The following is a 16,745-nucleotide window of genomic DNA, read 5'->3' on the forward strand; positions in this document are numbered from 1 at the left end:
AGTGCAGCCTTCGCATGGAGTGCAGCCTTCGCATGGAGTGCAGCCTTCGCATGGAGTGCAGCCTTCGCATGGAGTGCAGCCTTCGCATGGAGTGCAGCCTTCGCAAGGAGTGCAGCCTTCGCAAGGAGTGCAGCCTTTGCAAGGAGTGCAGCCTTTGCAAGGAGTGCAGCCTTCGCAAGGAGTGCAGCCTTCGCAAGGAGTGCAGCCTTCGCAAGGAGTGCAGCCTTCGCAAGGAATGAGCCTTCGCAAGGAGTGCAGCCTTCGCAAGGTGTGCAGCCTTCGCAAGGAGTGCAGCCTTCGCAAGGAGTGCAGCATTCGCATGGAATGCAGCCTTCACACGGAATACAGCCTTTGCAAGGTGTGCTCCATTCGCAAGGACAGTAGCCTTCGAATGGGGTGCAGCATTCACACGGAATACTGCCTTTGCAAGGAGTGCAGCCTTCGAACAGAGTGAGGCCTTTGCGACAAGGGCAGCCTTCGCATGGAGTGCAGCCTTCGCATGGAGTGCAGCCTTCGCAAGGAGTGCAGCCTTCGCAAGGAGTGCAGCCTTCGCAAGGAGTGCAGCCTTCGCAAGGAGTGCAGCCTTCGCAAGGAGTGCAGCCTTCGCAAGGAGTGCAGCCTTCGCAAGGAGTGTAGCCTTCGCAAGGAGTGCAGCCTTCGCAAGGAGTGCAGCCTTCGCAAGGTGTGCAGCGTTCGCAAGGTGTGCAGCCTTCGCTAGGAGTGCAGCCTAAGCAAGGAGTGCAGCCTTCGCAAGGAGTGCAGCCTTCGCAAGGAGTGCAGCCTTCGCAAGGAGTGCTGCCTGCGCAAAGAGTGCTGCCTCCGCAAGGAGTGCTGCCTCCGCAAGGAGTGCTGCCTTCGCAAGGAGTGCTGCCTTCGCAAGGAGTGCTGCCTTCGCAAGGAGTGCTGCCTTCGCATGGAGTGCTGCCTTCGCATGGAGTGCTGCCTTCGCATGGAGTGCTGCCTTCGCATGGAGGGCTGCCTTCGCATGGAGTGCTGCCTTTGCATGGAGTGCTGCCTTTGCATGGAGTGCTGCCTTTGCATGGAGTGCTGCCTTTGCATGGAGTGCTGCCTTCTCAAGGAGTGCTGCCTTCGCAAGGAGTGCTGCATTCGCAAGGAGTGCTGCATTCGCAAAGATTACTTCCTTCGCAAGGAGTAGTGCCTACGCAAGGAGTGCTGCTTTCGCAAGGGGTGCTGCCTTTGCACGGAGTGCTGCCTTCGCACGGAGTGCATCCTTCGCAAGGAGTGCTGCCTTCGCACGGAGTGCTGCCTTCGCACAGAGTGCAGACTTCGCACGTAGTGCTTCCTTCGCAAGGAGTGCTTCCTTCGCAAGGAGTGCTGCCTTCGCAAGGGTTGCTGCCTTCGCAAGGGTTGCTGCCTTGGCAAGGATTGCTGCCTTCGCATGCAGTGCAACCTTCACACGTTGTGCTGCCCTCGCACGGAGTGCTGCCTAAGCACAGACTGCTGGCGTCGCAGGGAGTGCTGCCTTCGCTAGGGGTGCTGTCTTCGCAGGGAGTGCTGCCTTCCCAATGGGAAGTGCCTTCGCAAGGAGTGCTGCCTTCGCAAGTAGTGCTGCCTTCGCACAGAGTGCTGCCTTCACAGGGAATGCTGCCTTCGTAAGAAGTGCTGCATTCACAAAGGGTGCAGCCTTTGCTGGGAGCGCTGCTTTCGCAATGAGTGCTGCCTTAGCAATGGGTGGTGCCTCCGCAAGGAGTGCAGCTTTCGCAAGGAGTGCAGCCTTAGCATGGAGTGCATCCTTCGCACGTAGAACTGCCTTTGCACGGAGTGCTGCCTTTGCAGGCAGTGCTGCCTTCGCAAGGAGTGCTCCCTTCGCAAGGAGTGCTGCCTTAGCAAGGAGTGCTGCCTTCGCAAAGAGTGCTGCCTTCGCAAAAAGTGCTGCCTTCGCAAGGAGTGCAGCCATCCCACGAAGTGCAGCCATCGCAAGGAGTGCAGCCATCGCAAGGAGTGCAGCCCTCGCAAGGAGTGCAGCCTTCGCAAGGAGTGCAGCCTTCGCAAGGAGTGAAGCCTTCGCAAGGTGTGCAGCCTTCGCAAGGAGTGCAGCCTTCGCAAGGAGTGCAGCCTTCGCAAGGCGTGCAGCCTTCGCAAGGAGTGCAGCCTGCGCAAGGAGTGCAGCCTTCGCAAGGAGTGCAGCATTCGCATGGAATGCAGCCTTCACACGGAATACAGCCTTTGCAAGGTGTGCTGCATTCGCAAGGACAGTAGCCTTCGAATGGGGTGCAGCATTCACACGGAATATAGCCTTTGCAAGGAGTGCAGCCTTCGAACAGGGTGAAGCCTTTGCGAGGAGGGCAGCCTTCGCATGGAGTGCAGCCTTCGCATGGAGTGCAGCCTTCGCATGGGGTGCAGCCTTCGCATGGAGAGCAGCCTTCGCAAGGAGTGCAGCCTTCGCAAGGAGTTCAGCCTTCGCAAGGAGTGCAACCTTCGCAAGGAGTGCAGCCTTCGCTATGAGTGCAGCCTTCGCAATGAGTGCAGCCTTCGCAAGGAGTGCAGCCTTCGCAAGGAGTGCAGCCTTCGGAAGGAGTGCAGCCTTCGCAAGGAGTGCAGCCTTCGCAAGGAGAGCAGCCTTCGCAAGGAGTGCAGCCTTCGCAAGGAGTGCAGCCTTCGCAAGGAGTGCAGCCTTCGCAAGGAGTGCAGCCTTCGCAACAAGTGCAGTCTTCGCAAAGAGTGCAGCCTTCGCAAGGAGTAGAGCCTTCGCAAGGAGTGCAGCCTTCGCAAGTAGTGCAGGATTCGCAAGGAGTGCAGCCTTCACAACGAGTACAGCCTTCGCAAGGAGTGCAGCCTTCGCAAGGAGTGCAGCCTTCGCAAGGAGTGCAGCCTTCGCAAGGAGTGCAGCCTTCGCAAGGAGTGCAGTTTTCGCAAGGAGTGCAGCCTTCGCAAGGAGTGCAGCCTTCGCAAGGGGTGCAGCCTTCGCAAGGGGTGCAGCCTTCGCAAGGAGGGCAGTCTTCGCAAGGAGTGCAGCCTTTGCATGGAGTGCAGCCTTCGCAAGGAGTGTAGCCTTCGCAAGGTGTGCAGCCTTCGCAAGGAGTGCAGCCTTCGCAAGGAGTGCAGCCTTCGCAAGGAGTGCAGCCTTCGCAAGGAGTGCAGCCTTCGCAAGGAGTGCAGCCTTCGCAAGGAGTGCAGTCTTCACAAGGAATGCAGCCTTTGCAAGGAGTGCAGCCTTCGCAAGGAGTGCATCCTTCGCAAGGAGTGCAGCCTTCGCAAGGAGAGCAGCCTTCGCAAGGAGTGCAGCCTTCGCAAGGAGTGCAGCCTTCGCAAGGAGTGCAGCCTTCGCAAGGAGTGCAGCCTTCGCAAGGAGTGCAGCCTTCGCAAGGAGTGCAGCCTTCGCAAGGTGTGCAGCGTTCGCAAGGAGTGCAGCCTTCGCAAGGAGTGCAGCCTAAGCAAGGAGTGCAGCCTTCGCAAGGAGTGCAGCCGTCGCAAGGAGTGCAACCTTCGCAAGGAGTGCAGCCTTCGCAAGGAGTGCAGCCTTCGCAAGGAGTGCAGCCTTCGCAATTATTGCAGCCTTCGCAAGGTGTGCAGCCTTGGCAAGGAGTGCAGCCTTCGCAAGGAGTTCAGCCTTCGCATGGAGTGCAGCCTTCGAACAGAGTGAAGCCTTTGCGAGGAGGGCAGCCTTCGCATGGAGTGCAGCCTTCGCATGGAGAGCAGCCTTCGCATGGAGTGCAGCCTTCGCATGGCGTGCAGCCTTCGCATGGAGTGCAGCCTTCGCATGGAGTGCAGCCTTCGCATGGAGTGCAGCCTTCGCAAGGAGTGCAGCCTTCGCAAGGAGTGCAGCCTTCGCAAGGAGTGCAGCCTTCGCAAGGAGTGCAGCCTTCGCAAGGAGTGCAACCTTCGCAAGGAGTGCAGCCTCCGCAAGGAGTGCAGCCTTCGCAAAGAGTGCAGCCTTCGCAAGGAGTGCAGCCTTCGCTCGGAGTGCAGCCTTCGCAAGGAGTTCAGCCTTCGCAAGGAATGCAGCCTTCGCAAGGACTGCAGCCTTCGCAAGGAGTGGAGCCTTCGCAAGGAGTGCAGCCTTCGCAAGTAGTGCAGCCTTCGCAAGGAGTGCAGCCCTCGCAAGGAGTACAGCCTTCACAAGGAGTGCAGCCTTCGAAAGGTGTGCAGCCTTCGCAAGGAGTGCAGCCTTCGCAAGGGGTGCAGCCTTCGCAAGGAGTGCAGCCTTCGCAAGGAGTGCAGCCTTCGCAAGGAGTGCAGCCTTCGCAAGGAGTGCAGCCTTCGCAAGGAGTGCAGCCTTCGCAAGGTGTGCAGCCTTCGCAAGGAGTGCAGCCTTCGCAAGGAGTGCAGCCTAAGCAAGGAGTGCATCCTTCGCAAGGAGTGCTGCCTTCGCAAGGATTGCTGCCTTCGCAAGGAGTGCTGCCTCCGCAAGGAGTGCTGCCTCCGCAAGGAGTGCTGCCTTCGCAAGGAGTGCTGCCTTCGCAAGGAGTGCTGCCTTCGCATGGAGTGCTGCCTTCGCATGGAGTGCTGCCTTCGCATGGAGTGCTGCCTTCGCATGGAGTGCATCCTTCGCAAGGAGTGCTGCCTTCGCATGGAGTGCTGCCTTTGCATGGAGTGCTGCCTTTGCATGGTGTGCTGCCTTTGCATGGAGTGCTGCCTTCACATGGAGTGCTGCCTTCGCAAGGAGTGCTACCTTCGCAAGGAGTGCTGCATTCGCAAGGAGTGCTGCATTCGCAAAGATTACTTCCTTCGCAAGTGCCTACGCAAGGAGTGCTGCTTTCGCAAGGGGTGCTGCCTTTGCACGGAGTGCTGCCTTCACATGGAGTGCATCCTTCGCAAGGAGTGCTGCCTTCGCACGGAGTGCTGCCTTCGCACAGAGTGCATCATTCGCAAGGAGTGCTGCCTTCGCACGGAGTGCTGCCTTCGCACAGAGTGCAGCCTTCGCACGTAGTGCTTCCTTCGCAAGGAGTGCTTCCTTCGCAAGGAGTGCTGCCTTCGCAAGGGTTGCTGCCTTCGCAAGGGTTACTGCCTTGGCAAGGATTGCTGCCTTCGCATGCAGTGCAGCCTTCACACGTTGTGCTGCCTTCGCACGGAGTGCTGCCTAAGCACAGACTGCTGGCGTCGCAGGGAGTGCTGCCTTCGCTAGGGGTGCTGTCTTCGCAGGGAGTGCTGCCTTCCCAATGGGAGGTGCCTTCGCAAGGAATGCTGCCTTCGCAAGTAGTGATGCCTTCGCACAGAGTGCTGCCTTCACAGGGAATGCTGCCTTCGTAAGAAGTGCTGCCTTCACAAAGGGTGCAGCCTTTGCTAGGAGCGCTGCTTTCGCAAGGAGTGCTGCCTTAGCAATGGGTGGTGCCTCCGCAAGGAGTGCAGCTTTCGCAAGGAGTGCAGCCTTAGCATGGAGTGCATCCTTCGCACGTAGCACTGCCTTCGCACGGAGTGCTGCCTTTGCAGGCAGTGCTGCCTTCGCAAGGAGTGCGCCCTTCGCAAGGAGTGCTGCCTTAGCAAGGAGTGCTGCCTTCGCAAAGAGTGCTGCCTTCGCAAGGAGTGCTGCCTTCGCAAGGAGTGCAGCCATCCCACGAAGTGCAGCCATCGCAAGGAGTGCAGCCTTCGCATGGAGTGCAGCCTTCGCATGGGGTGCAGCCTTCGCATGGAGAGCAGCCTTCGCAAGGAGTGCAGCCCTCGCAAGGAGTTCAGCCTTCGCAAGGAGTGCAGCCTTCGCAAGGAGTGCAGCCTTCGCAATGAGTGCAGCCTTCGCAAGGAGTGCAGCCTTCGCAAGGAGTGCAGCCTTCGCAAGGAGTGCAGCCTTCGCAAGGAGTGCAGCCTTCGCAAGGAGTGCAGCCTTCGCAAGGAGAGCAGCCTTCGCAAGGAGTGCAGCCTTCGCAAGGAGTGCAGCCTTCGCAAGGAATGCAGCCTTTGCAAGGAGTGCAGCCTTCGCAAGGAGTAGAGCCTTCGCAAGGAGTGCAGCCTTCGCAAGTAGTGCAGCCTTCGCAAGGAGTGCAGCCCTCGCAAGGAGTACAGCCTTCGCAAGGAGTGCAGCCTTCGCAAGGAGTGCAGCCTTCGCAAGGAGTGCAGCCTTCGCAAGGAGTGCAGCCTTCGCAAGGAGTGCAGCCTTCGCAAGGAGTGCAGCCTTCGCAAGGAGTGCAGCCTTCGCACGGAGTGCAGCCTTCGCACGGAGTGCAGCCGTCGCACGGAGTGCAGCCTTCGCACGGAGTGCAGCCTTCGCACGGAGTGCAGCCTTCGCAAGGAGTGCAGCCTTCGCAAGGGGTGCAGCCTTTGCAAGGAGTGCAGCCTTCGCAAGGAGTGTAGCCTTCGCAAGGTGTGCAGCCTTCGCAAGGAGTGCAGCCTTCGCAAGGAGTGCAGCCTTCGCAAGGAGTGCAGCCTTCGCAAGGAGTGCAGCCTTCGCAAGGAATGCAGCCTTCGCAAGGAGTGCAGCCTTCGCAAGGAGTGCATCCTTCGCAAGGAGTGCAGCCTTCGCAAGGAGTGCAGCCTTCGCAAGGAGTGCAGCCTTCGCAAGGAGTGCAGCCTTCGCAAAGAGTGCTGCCTTCGCAAGGAGTGCAGCCTTCGCAAGGAGTGCAGCATTCGCATGGAATGCAGCCTTCACACGGAATACAGCCTTTGCAAGGTGTGCAGCCTTCGCAAGGAGTGCAGCCTTCGCAAGGAGTGCAGCCTTCGCAAGGAGTGCAGTCTTCGCAAGGAGTTCAGCCTTCGCAAGGAGTGCAGCCTTCGCAAGGAGTGCAGCCTTCGCAAGGAGTGCAGCCTTCGCAAGGAGTGCAGCCTTCGCAAGGAGTGCTGCCTTCGCAAGGAGTGCTGCCTTCGCAAGGAGTGCTGCCTTCGCAAGGAGTGCTGCCTTCGCAAGGAGTGCTGCCTTCGCAAGGAGTGCTGCCTTCGCAAGGAGTGCTGCCTTCGCACGGAGTGCATCCTTCGCAAGGAGTGCTGCCTTCGCACGGAGTGCTGCCTTCGCAAGGAGTGCAGCCTTCCCAAGGAGTGCAGCCTTAGCACGGAGTGCAGCCTTCGCACGGAGTGCAGCCTTCGCAAGGAGTGCTGCCTTCGCAAGGAGTGCTGCCTTCGCAAGGAGTGCTTCCTTCGCAAGGAGTGCAGCTTTCGCACGGGGTGCTGTCTTTGCAAGGAGTGCTGCCTTCGCTGTCTTTGCAATGTGTGTTGTCTTTGCAAGGCGTGCTCACTTATCAAGTCGTGCTGTTTCGGCAAAGCGTGCTGTCTTGGCAAGGCGTGCGGTCTTTGAAGGTGTGCTGTCTTTTCAAGGTGAGCTGTCTTTGCAAGCTGTGCTGCTTTCTTAATGCGTGCTGTTTTGGCAATGTCTGCATCCTTGGCAGGGCGTTCTGTCTTGGCAAGGTGTGCTGTCTTAGCAAGCCATGCTTCCTTAGCAAGGCGTGCCATCTTCACCAGGCGTGCTATCTTCGCAAGCTGTGCTGCCTTTACAACGAATGCTGTTTTGGCAAGGTGTGCTGTCTTGGCAAGGCGTGCTGTCTTGGCAAGGTGTGGTGCGTTCGCTAGGCGTGCTGTCTTGGAAAGATGTGCTGTGTTCACAATGCGTGCTGTCTTGGCAAGGCGTGCTGTCTTTACAAGGCATACTGTCTCGACAGTGCGTGCTATCTTGACAATGCTTGCTGTCTTGAGAATGGTTGCTTTCTTCGCAAGGCGTGCTGTCTTCACAAGGCGTGCTGTCTTCGCAGGGCGTGCTGTCTTGGCAAGGCGTCCTGTCATTGTAATGCGTTCTGTCTTGACAATGCGTGCTGTCATGGCAAGGTGTGCTGTCTCGGCAAGGGATGCTGTCTTGGCAAGGCGTGGTGCCTTGGTAAGGTATTCTGTCTTCGCTTGCCTTCTCTCTTTTCAAGGCACGCTGACTTAGAAAGATATGCTGTCTTTGCAAGGCGTGCTGTCATTGTAAGGTGTGCTGTCTTCATAAGGCATGCTGTATTTGCAAGGTGTGCTGCTAACGCAAGGCATGCCGTCTTGGCAACACGTGCCATCTTTGCAAGGCTTGCTGTCTCGGCAAGGGAAGCTGTCTTGGCAAGGCGTGCTGTCTAGGTATGTCGTTCTTTCTTGGCAAGGCTGCTATCTTGACAGAGCTCGCTGTCTTGACAGGGCGTCCTGTCTTGAGACGGCGTGATGTCATCACAAGGCAGGCTGTCTTCACAAGGCGCGCTGTCTTCGCAAGGTGTGCTGTCTTGGCAAGGCATGCTGTCTTCGCTTGGTGTGCTGCCTTAACAAGCAGTGCTGTCTTCGCAATCCTTCATTCTTTGCAAGGTGTGCTGTCTTCACAAGCCTTCTTTCTTTGCAAGGTTTGCTGTCTTAGTAAGCTGTCTGTCTTTGCAAGGTGTGCTGTCTTTGCAAGGCATGCTGTCTTTGCAAGGCGTGCTGCCTTCGCAAGGCATGCTGTCTTCAGGTGTGCTGTCTTCGCAAGGTGTGCTGTCTTTACAAGGCGTGCTGTATTGATAGGGTGTGCTGTCTTGTTAAGGTGTGCTGTTGTGGCAAAGCGTGCTGCCTTTGCAAGGTGTGCTGTCTTCACAAGGTGTGCTGTTTTGGGTAGGTGTACCCTCTTGGCATAGTGTGCTACCTTTGCAAGGTGTGCTGCGTTTGCAAGGTGTGCTGTCTTGACATAATGTGCTGTTTTGGGTACGTGTGCCATCTTGGCAAGACATGCTGTCTTGGCAAGACATGCTGTATAGGCGAGGCTCATCATCTTGGCAATTCATGCCATCTTGGACAATCCTTCTGTCTTGGCGAGGTGGTGCCATGGCAAGGCGCGCTGCCTTGGCGAGGCGTGCTGTCTTCACAAGCCTTCTTTCTTTGCAAGGTGTGCTGTCTTTTCAAGCCGTCTGCCTTCGCAAGGCATGCTGTCTTTGCAAGCCTTCTTTCTTTGCAAGGTGTGCTGTCATTTCTAGCCATCTGTCTTCGCAAGGCATGCTGTCTTTGCAAGGCGTGCAGCCTTCGCAAGGTGTGCTGTCTTTGCAAGGAGTGCTGTCTTGGCAAGGAGTGTTTTCCTGGCAGTGCCTACTGTCTGGGAAATGCGTGTTGCCTTGGCAAGGTGTGCTGTCTTGGCAAGTCGTGCGGTCTTGACAAGGCGTGCTGTCTTGGCAAGGCGTTTTCTTGGGAATGCATCCTGGCTTTACAAGTCATGCTGTCTTGGCAAGGCGTCCTGCCTTGGCAAGGCGATCTGTCTTGGCAAGGCGATCTGTCTTGGCAAGGCGTGCTGTCTTGGCAAGGTGTGCTGTCTTGGCAAGGTGTGCTTCCTTGGCAAGGTGTGCTCAGCAAGGCATGCTGTCTTGGCAAGGCGTGCTGTCTTGGCTAGGCGTGCTGTCTTGGGAAGGCATGCTGTGTTGGTAAGGCGTGCTGTCTTGGCTAGTTGTGCTGTCTTGGCTAGGTGTGCTGTCTCGGCAATGCATGGTGTCCTGGCAAGACATGCTGCATTGGCAAGGTGTGCTGCCTCGGCTACGCGTGCTGTCTTGGGAAGGCATGCTGCCTTGGCAAGTCGTGCTGTCTTGGCAAGGTGTGCTGTCTTTGTAGGTTGCGCTGTCTTGGCAGGGCGTGCTGTCTTCACGAAGTGTGCTGTCTTGGAAAGTTGTGCTGTGTTGGCAAGATGAGTTGTCTTGGCAACATGTGCTGCCTCCACATGGCATACTATCTACACATGGCATACTGTCTATACAATGTGTTCTATCTACACAAGGCGCGCTGTCTACACAAAGCATCCTGCCTACACAAGGCGTGCTGTCTACCCAAGGCGAGTTGCCTACACAGTGGATGCTGTCTCAAAAGGGCGTGCAGTCTACAAAAGAGGTGCTGTCTTTGCAAGGCATTCTGCCTTCGCATGCCATGCCACCATTTCAAGACGTGCTGTCTTCGCAAATAGTCCTGTTTTCGCAAGGCGTGCCGTCTTTGCAAGGCGTGCTCTCTTGGCAAGGCATGCTGTTTTGGCAAGTTTTACTGTCTTGGCTATCTGTGGTGTCTTTGCAAGCCTACTGTCTTTGCAAGGCATCCTGTTTTTGCAAGAAGTACTGTCCTATCAAGCCGTGTTGTCTTCCCAAGCCATGCTGCCTTCGCAAGGCGTGCTGTATCCACAAGGCATGCTGTCTCGGGAAGGCATGCTGTCTCCACAAGGTGTGCTGACTTTGCAAGGCGTGCTGTCTTCACAAGGCGTGCTGTCTTCACAAGGCGTGCTGTCTTCGCAAGGCGAGTTGTATTCGCAATGGCAGCTGCCTTCACACATGCTGTCTCTGCAAAGCATGCCATCTTTGCAAAGCGTGCTGCCTTATCAGGGCGTGCTGTCTTGGCAAGGTGTGGTGTCTTCGCAAGGCGTCCTGTCTTCACAAGGAGTGCTGTCTTCACAAGGAATGCTGTCTTGGCAAAGTGTGCTGTCTTGGCAAGGCGTGTGTTCTTCACAAGGTGTGCTGTCTTCGCAAGGCGTGTAGTTTTGGCGAGGCGTGCTGTCATGGCAATGCATGCTGTCTTGTCAAGGTGTACATTCTTGTCAAGGCATGCTGTCTTGTCAAGGCGTGCTGTCTTGGCAAGGTGTGCTGTCTTCGCAAGGTGTGCTGCCTTGGCAAGGCGTGCTGTCTTTGCAAGGAGTGCTGTCTTGGCAAGGTGTGCTGTCTTGGCAAGGTGTGCTGTCTTGGTAAGGGGTGCTGTCATGGTGAAGCGTGCTGTCTTGGCAATTCATGCTGTCTACTCATGGTGCTCTTTCTACACATGGCGTGGTATCTAAACATGTCGTGCTGTCTGCAGATTTCGTGCAGTCTACACATGACATGCTGTCTACACATGGCATACTATATACACATGGCATACTGTCTGTACATGTCTATGGAAGATGTGTCCACAGCTCTTGGTCGTGTGGTAGCGTTCTCGCTTCCTGCGCATGAGGTCCCGGGTTCGATTCCCGGTGGGGTTAGGGATTTTCTCTGCCTCGTGATGACTCGGTGTTGTGTCTCTTTCATCATCATTTCATCATCATTGACTCGGAAGTCGCCTAAGTGGCGCCAACTAAAAAGGACTTTTAATACGGCGGCCGAACTTCCCCGAATGCGGCCTCCCAGCCAACAATGCCTTACGATCGTTTCATTTATGGAAGATGTGCTCTCTATACAATGTGATCTATCTACACTCGGCGAGTTGTCTACACAAGGCATCCTGCCTACACGAGGCATGCTATATACACAAGGCGAGCTATCTACACAATGATTACTGTCTGAAAAAGGCGTGCAGTCTAAACAAGAGGTGCTGTCTTCGCAAGGCATGCTGCCTTCACATGCCATGCCATCTTTTCAAAACATGCTGTCTTTGCAAGCCATCCAGTTTCTGCAAGGCATGCTGCCTTGGTATGGCATGCTGTCTTTGCAAGCCATGCTGTTTTGGCAAGGCATGCTGTCTTCGCGAGTCGTACTGTCTTGACAAGCCGTGGTGTCTTTGCAAGCCTTCTGTCTGTGCAAGGGGTGCAGTCTTTGCAAGGAGTGCTGTGTTGGCAAGGTGTGCTCTCTTGGCAAGGTATGCAGTCTTGGCAAGGTGTGCTGTCTTGGCAAGGTTGTGCTGTCTTGGCAAGGTGTGCCATCTTGGCAAGGTGTGCTGTCTTGGCAAGGTGTGCTGTCTTGGCAAGGTTTGCTGTCTTGGCAAGGTTTGCTGTCTTGGCAAGGTGTGCTGCCTTTGCAAGGAGTGCTGATTTATTAAGGCCTGCTGTCTCAGCAAGGCATGCTTTCTCAGCAAGGCGTGCTGTCTTGGCAAGGCATGCTTTCTTGGCTATGTGTGCTCTCTGGGCAAGGTGTGCTGTCTTGGCTATGCATAATATCTTCGCTACGCATACTGTCTTATCAAGGCGTGCTGTCTACACATTGTGTGCTTTCTACAGATGGCGTGCTATCTACACATGGCATGCTGGCTGCAGATTTCGTTCAGTCTACACATGACATGCTGTCTACACATGGCGTACTGTCTACATATGTCTTTGGAAGACATTCTGTCTACACAATGTGTTCTGTCTACACAAGGTGTGCTGTCTACATAAGACATGCTGCCTACACAAGGCGAGCTGTCTACTTAAGGATGGCTGTCTGCAAAAGGCGTGCTGTCTACACAAGGTGTGCTGTCTTCACAAGGCATGCTGCTTTCGCATGCCATGGCATCTTTTGACGGCGTGCTGTCTTCGCTAGCCATCCTGTTTTCACAAGGCATGCTGCTTTAGCAAGTTGTGATGTCTTGGCAAGGCATGCTGTCTTGGCAAGGCATACTGTTTTCACAAGGTGTGCTGTTTTCTCAAGGTTTGCTGTCTTAGAAAGCCGTGCTGTTTTAGCAAGCCATGATCTCTTACCAAGGCATGCTTTCTTAGCAAGGTGTGCTGTCTTGGCAAGGCATGCTGTCTTAGCAAGGCGTGCTGTCTTGACAAGGCGTGCTCTCTTCATAAGGTGTGCTGTCTTCGCAAGATGAGCTGTCTTCACAAGGTGTGCCATCATTGCAAGTCATGCTTCGCAAGGTGTGCTGTCTTGGCAAGGCATGCTGTCTTGGCAAGGCGTGCTGTCTTGGCAAGGCATGCTCTCTTCGTAAGGTGTTCTGTCTTCGCAAAGTGAGCTGTCTTCACAAGGTGTGCCATCATTGCAAGTCATGCTTCGCAACATGTGCTGTCTTGTCAAGGCATGCTGTCTCGGCAAGGTGTGCTGTCTTGGCAATGCATGCTGTCTTGGCAAGGCATGCTTTCTTGGCAAGGTGTGCTGTTTTGGCAATGCGTGCTGTCTTCTCAAGGCATGCTGTCTTGTCAAGGTGTCCTGCCTTGTCAAGGCATGCTGTTCTGGCTATGCAAGGTGTTTTGTCTGGGAATTGTGTTCCATCTTGGCAAGGTGTGCCATCTTTCAAATGTGTGCCATCTTTGCAAGGTGTGAATTCTTTGCAAGCTGTGAATTCTTTGCAAGGCATGCTGTATTTGCATGGTTTGCTGTCTTTGCAAGTTGTTCTGTCTTTGCAAGTCGTGCCGTCTCTTTAAATTCTGCTGTCTCTGCAATGCATGCTATCTTTGAAACGTGTGCTGTCTTTGCAAGGCGTGCTTTCTTTGCAAGGTGTGCTGTTTTTGCAAGATGTGCTGCCTTCACAAGCAGTGCTGCCTTCACATGGCATGCTGCCCTACAAGGCATGATGAATTCACAAGGCATGCTGTCTTTAAAAGGCGTCCTTCCTTCGCAAGGTGTGCTGCCTTCGCAAGGTGTGCTGCCTTCATATGACGTGCTGCCTTCGCAAGGCGTGCTGCCTTCGCAAGGTATGCTGCCTTCTTGAGGTTGGCTGCCTTGACACGGAGTCCTGCTTTTGCTAAGCGTTCCTCCATCACAAGGCGCGCTGTCTTTCCAAGCCGCGCTGCCTTTGTAAGGCTATTTGTCTTCACAAGGCGAGCTTTGTCACTACGAGTTCTGGAGTTCTGCATTCGCAAGGTGTGCTGTCCTCATAAGGTGAGCTGATTTTGTAAGTCATGCTGCCTTTACCAGTTGTGCTGCCAATGCAAGTCGTGCTGTGTTGCCATGACATGCTGTCTTGGCAAGACATGCTGTCCTCACAAGGTGTGCCATCTTTGCAAGTCGTGCTGTCTACACAAGGTGTGCTATCTTCACACGGTGTACTGCCTTTGGAAATCGTACTGTCTTCGCTGTCTTGGAAAGGCAGCATGCACTATAAAGGCAATATGCACTATAAAACAGCACACAATGGAATGGCAGCACAAGCTGCAAAGGCAGCACATGCTGCAATGGCTGCATATGCCAAAAAGGCTGGATAGGCCACAAAGGCTGCACACCATGCAAAGGGTGCAAATGCTGCAACAGCAGCACATGCTGCAATGGCAGCACACACTACGAAGGCAGCACATGCTACAAAGGCGGCGCACAATACTAGGCAGCACACACTGCAAAGGCAGCCCACGCTGAGAAATGCAGCACAAACTGAAAACTCAGCACATATTGGAAAGGCATCACACAATGGCAAGGTACTGCACACTGGAAAGCCAGCACTCACTGGGAAGCAAGCATACAATGAAATAACAACACACTGTAAAGTGTCACAATGTGGATAGGCAGCACACACTGAAAGGCTGGAAACACTAGAAAAGCAGAAGACAATGGACGGGCGCCTTTGAAATCTTCTGCCAAAATGATATTACCTTAATGAAATCTGAAGAGAGGGACAATTTCGTATTTAAAGAAACTCTGCTCGTTTACCTCGTTTACTGCTACCAGGTGGAACATATATATTAAATAGCCAGGTGTTGTAAACAGTACAAGCTACAACTGTATTACATGTGAGTTTTCAACGTGATCCACTATTATGCCCTCTTTCGCGAGTATCACGGTCTCTAATTCATCTCCAGTTCCAGCATTAATTACAGCACTATATCCCAATACATCGTGTAGTGCAGTATCCTTTACTTCTGTAACTAGAATAATATCAGTGTTTGCCTCATACATAAAGTCTTTCAACCTACTTGCTTTTAGGGAGCTCCCTATGCTGTTTATGGATTCATAATGTATCACATTTTATAAACTCTACTCTTTCATCGCATGCAGTCAGTATGAAAGCTATGGATAAGTGTCACATACGTATCCACCTCTGTCGCTTGGTTTGGATGAGGTGACCATTCCCGCCCCCCCCCCCCCCTTGCAATCTTAGTAAGCATCCAGCGAAAATCGTGCACACACACACATGTGAAACTCTTAAATTGACCGAATCAGTTCGATAGCTGTGATTCAGGGCCTAGTGTAATGCCACCATGTGTTTTAAACCTCCGCAAAGAATTCTGTTGCATGGTTCATACTGATGTCCCGATATCGCCATCGTGTAACTTACAGCAAGTATTTTATTCTTGTCGCTCACCTACATTAAGGAAAATGGGAAACATTTACCACCTTCCGATATTGTTGTCATTGTTAGTAAGTAGAATGAAAGTAGTCTCTGGTCAGGAGTAACTAAAAGCGATTATTTGTTTCCACAGACAGAGCTTAACAATTCGTATCGGTACACTGTCCCATCCAAGGGGCAGATTCGTTACTCTGTCGTATGCATATAACGAGATAACATAAAGACTTTACGTCAGAGCTACTCAGTTTATGGGGCCAGGTAACCTACACACATCGACATCATTCACTTCTTGTTTGCTGAGATAATATAAATTTCGTAAGTAAAATGACATTGCAAGTTGTTGTTGTAGTGAACATCTTCCAAAAGCTTAATGCAAAGACACACATGGTCATCCTGACTGACGATGCGAGGAAGTAAATTGACTGGCTCGGTTAAGAGGTGTATATAATTTTGATTCGTTTCACAATAGATTCACGTAGAATGGTCATTTTTGAAAGTTTCGGCGAACAATACAGTTAAGACTTTGATTACGATACATGCATCACATTCTTGTAAAGCTATTGTATTAATCGTGTGCTACTTTCGATATTAACCGCAATTGCAGAAAGCAGCAATGAATATGTCTCGTCTCGTTTGTCCGGTCGTTTCCCGTACTGTGCGACCCACAGAGCTCTATCGCTGCATCAGCGGTCGATTGTTGCCGCCACGGAATGATGGCAGTTAAAATTCAAATTTCCTCCAAGTATAAGGGATTCTACGATATAAATGAAAATGGAAAGAAGTAACGAAAGCGGCAACTAGCAGTCAAACTCAACGATCCTGGTGGTTTAATGCTATGACAATTTTAAACAATAAACTATGCAGTGGAACTAAGAGCTATCACAGAAATCTGCAATATACCCTCGATGGACAAACTGATTAAAGTTTTCGTCCTTTCCACTTCTCATTTTACAGACAACTGATTGTGACTACCTCTTATGAACTGAACTGAGGCCATAACTCATGTCGAAGTTGTCTGTTTGTATTACTACTATCGTATCTTTCTTAGGTAAAGAACGAGCAAAATAGCAGTTTTGCGTTTAGCATGCAATCATCCAGGATACAATTTCTACAGTCAGAGCATTTTCTGTTGCGGCATAGGAATGATTTTGTGATTACTTCTATATGGAATTCATCTGTAACTTTATGAACTCAATGTTTAGTAAGAGGGCCAACCGAATTACATACTGCACAGTGTGAATAATTGCTGCAATTTTGGTGGCAACAACAACAAACAACCAGTCAGTGCCGAGATTTGGCTGTAGAATAGTGGCAACACAGAGCTACCGTTGCAGCCGAGTGGTTCATGAAACCCTGGCCGTGACCACAGCGGCTGAGGCGCGTCTACAGCCGTAGCAGCCGCACAGCAGCCCACACTGAGGTGTGACGTCACACGGCACCCCTGTCTCGGTTGACCACCCACAACGTGTTTCGCTACATTTGATCAATTCACTATTTGCTCATACCTGAAACGTTAGTAAGTTTTTTTTTGTGATCGGTATAAAAAAAATGAAACGTGTTGTATAATACTCCCCTACGAGGGGCATTACTATTAACAATTTTACATTCAATTTTTATCAATAGCTTATTTGCTAGTTACCCCATTTCCTCTTTCTACGCTCAGTTAGCGTCAAGCAAATCACGCGTACCTTCGAAACTTGGACCTTTTTACCAGGTACATCTCTAGAAGTATTAGGTACATAACATGTCTTTGTAATTTACACGCAGAACTTAATCTTCTACGAAAAAGACAGACGTCAATCCTTATCTCTGTTTAAGATACGCGTCGGAATCTCTCCCTACTTGAAGCGGCGAACGTATGTCCGAAACTCCGCCCATAGCTCATCCCCGCATATACTGCCGATTGCAACGTGCGCGCCCAGTAGTCACTGATCAGTTACGCCATTGTAATCTGTCCAGACTGA

The 16,745-nt window shown here is 53.0% G+C and overlaps 3 protein-coding genes across 3 annotated transcripts; 2 read left to right on the forward strand and 1 right to left on the reverse strand.

Annotated features, from left to right (window-relative positions):
- Positions 1–1,447: 1,447 nt before the first annotated feature.
- LOC126159923 (60S ribosomal protein L22-like) lies at positions 1,448–1,954 on the reverse strand. Its single transcript, XM_049916729.1, has one exon. It carries the CDS (start codon positions 1,952–1,954, stop codon positions 1,448–1,450), a length of 507 nt encoding a protein of 168 aa, XP_049772686.1.
- Positions 1,955–2,353: 399 nt separating this feature from the next.
- Positions 2,354–3,604, forward strand: LOC126159924 (G2/mitotic-specific cyclin-B3-like). The gene is made up of 2 exons (XM_049916731.1): positions 2,354–2,700; positions 2,743–3,604. Exons 1-2 carry the CDS (start codon positions 2,354–2,356, stop codon positions 3,602–3,604), a joined length of 1,209 nt encoding a protein of 402 aa, XP_049772688.1.
- A 27-nt stretch (positions 3,605–3,631) lies between these two features.
- Positions 3,632–4,891, forward strand: LOC126159925 (uncharacterized). The gene is made up of 2 exons (XM_049916732.1): positions 3,632–4,029; positions 4,111–4,891. Exons 1-2 carry the CDS (start codon positions 3,632–3,634, stop codon positions 4,889–4,891), a joined length of 1,179 nt encoding a protein of 392 aa, XP_049772689.1.
- The last annotated feature ends 11,854 nt before the right edge of the window (positions 4,892–16,745 follow it).

The sequence above is a fragment of the Schistocerca cancellata genome, unplaced genomic scaffold (assembly GCF_023864275.1).
Source record: "Schistocerca cancellata isolate TAMUIC-IGC-003103 unplaced genomic scaffold, iqSchCanc2.1 HiC_scaffold_1150, whole genome shotgun sequence".
Lineage (NCBI taxonomy): Eukaryota > Metazoa > Arthropoda > Insecta > Orthoptera > Acrididae > Schistocerca > Schistocerca cancellata.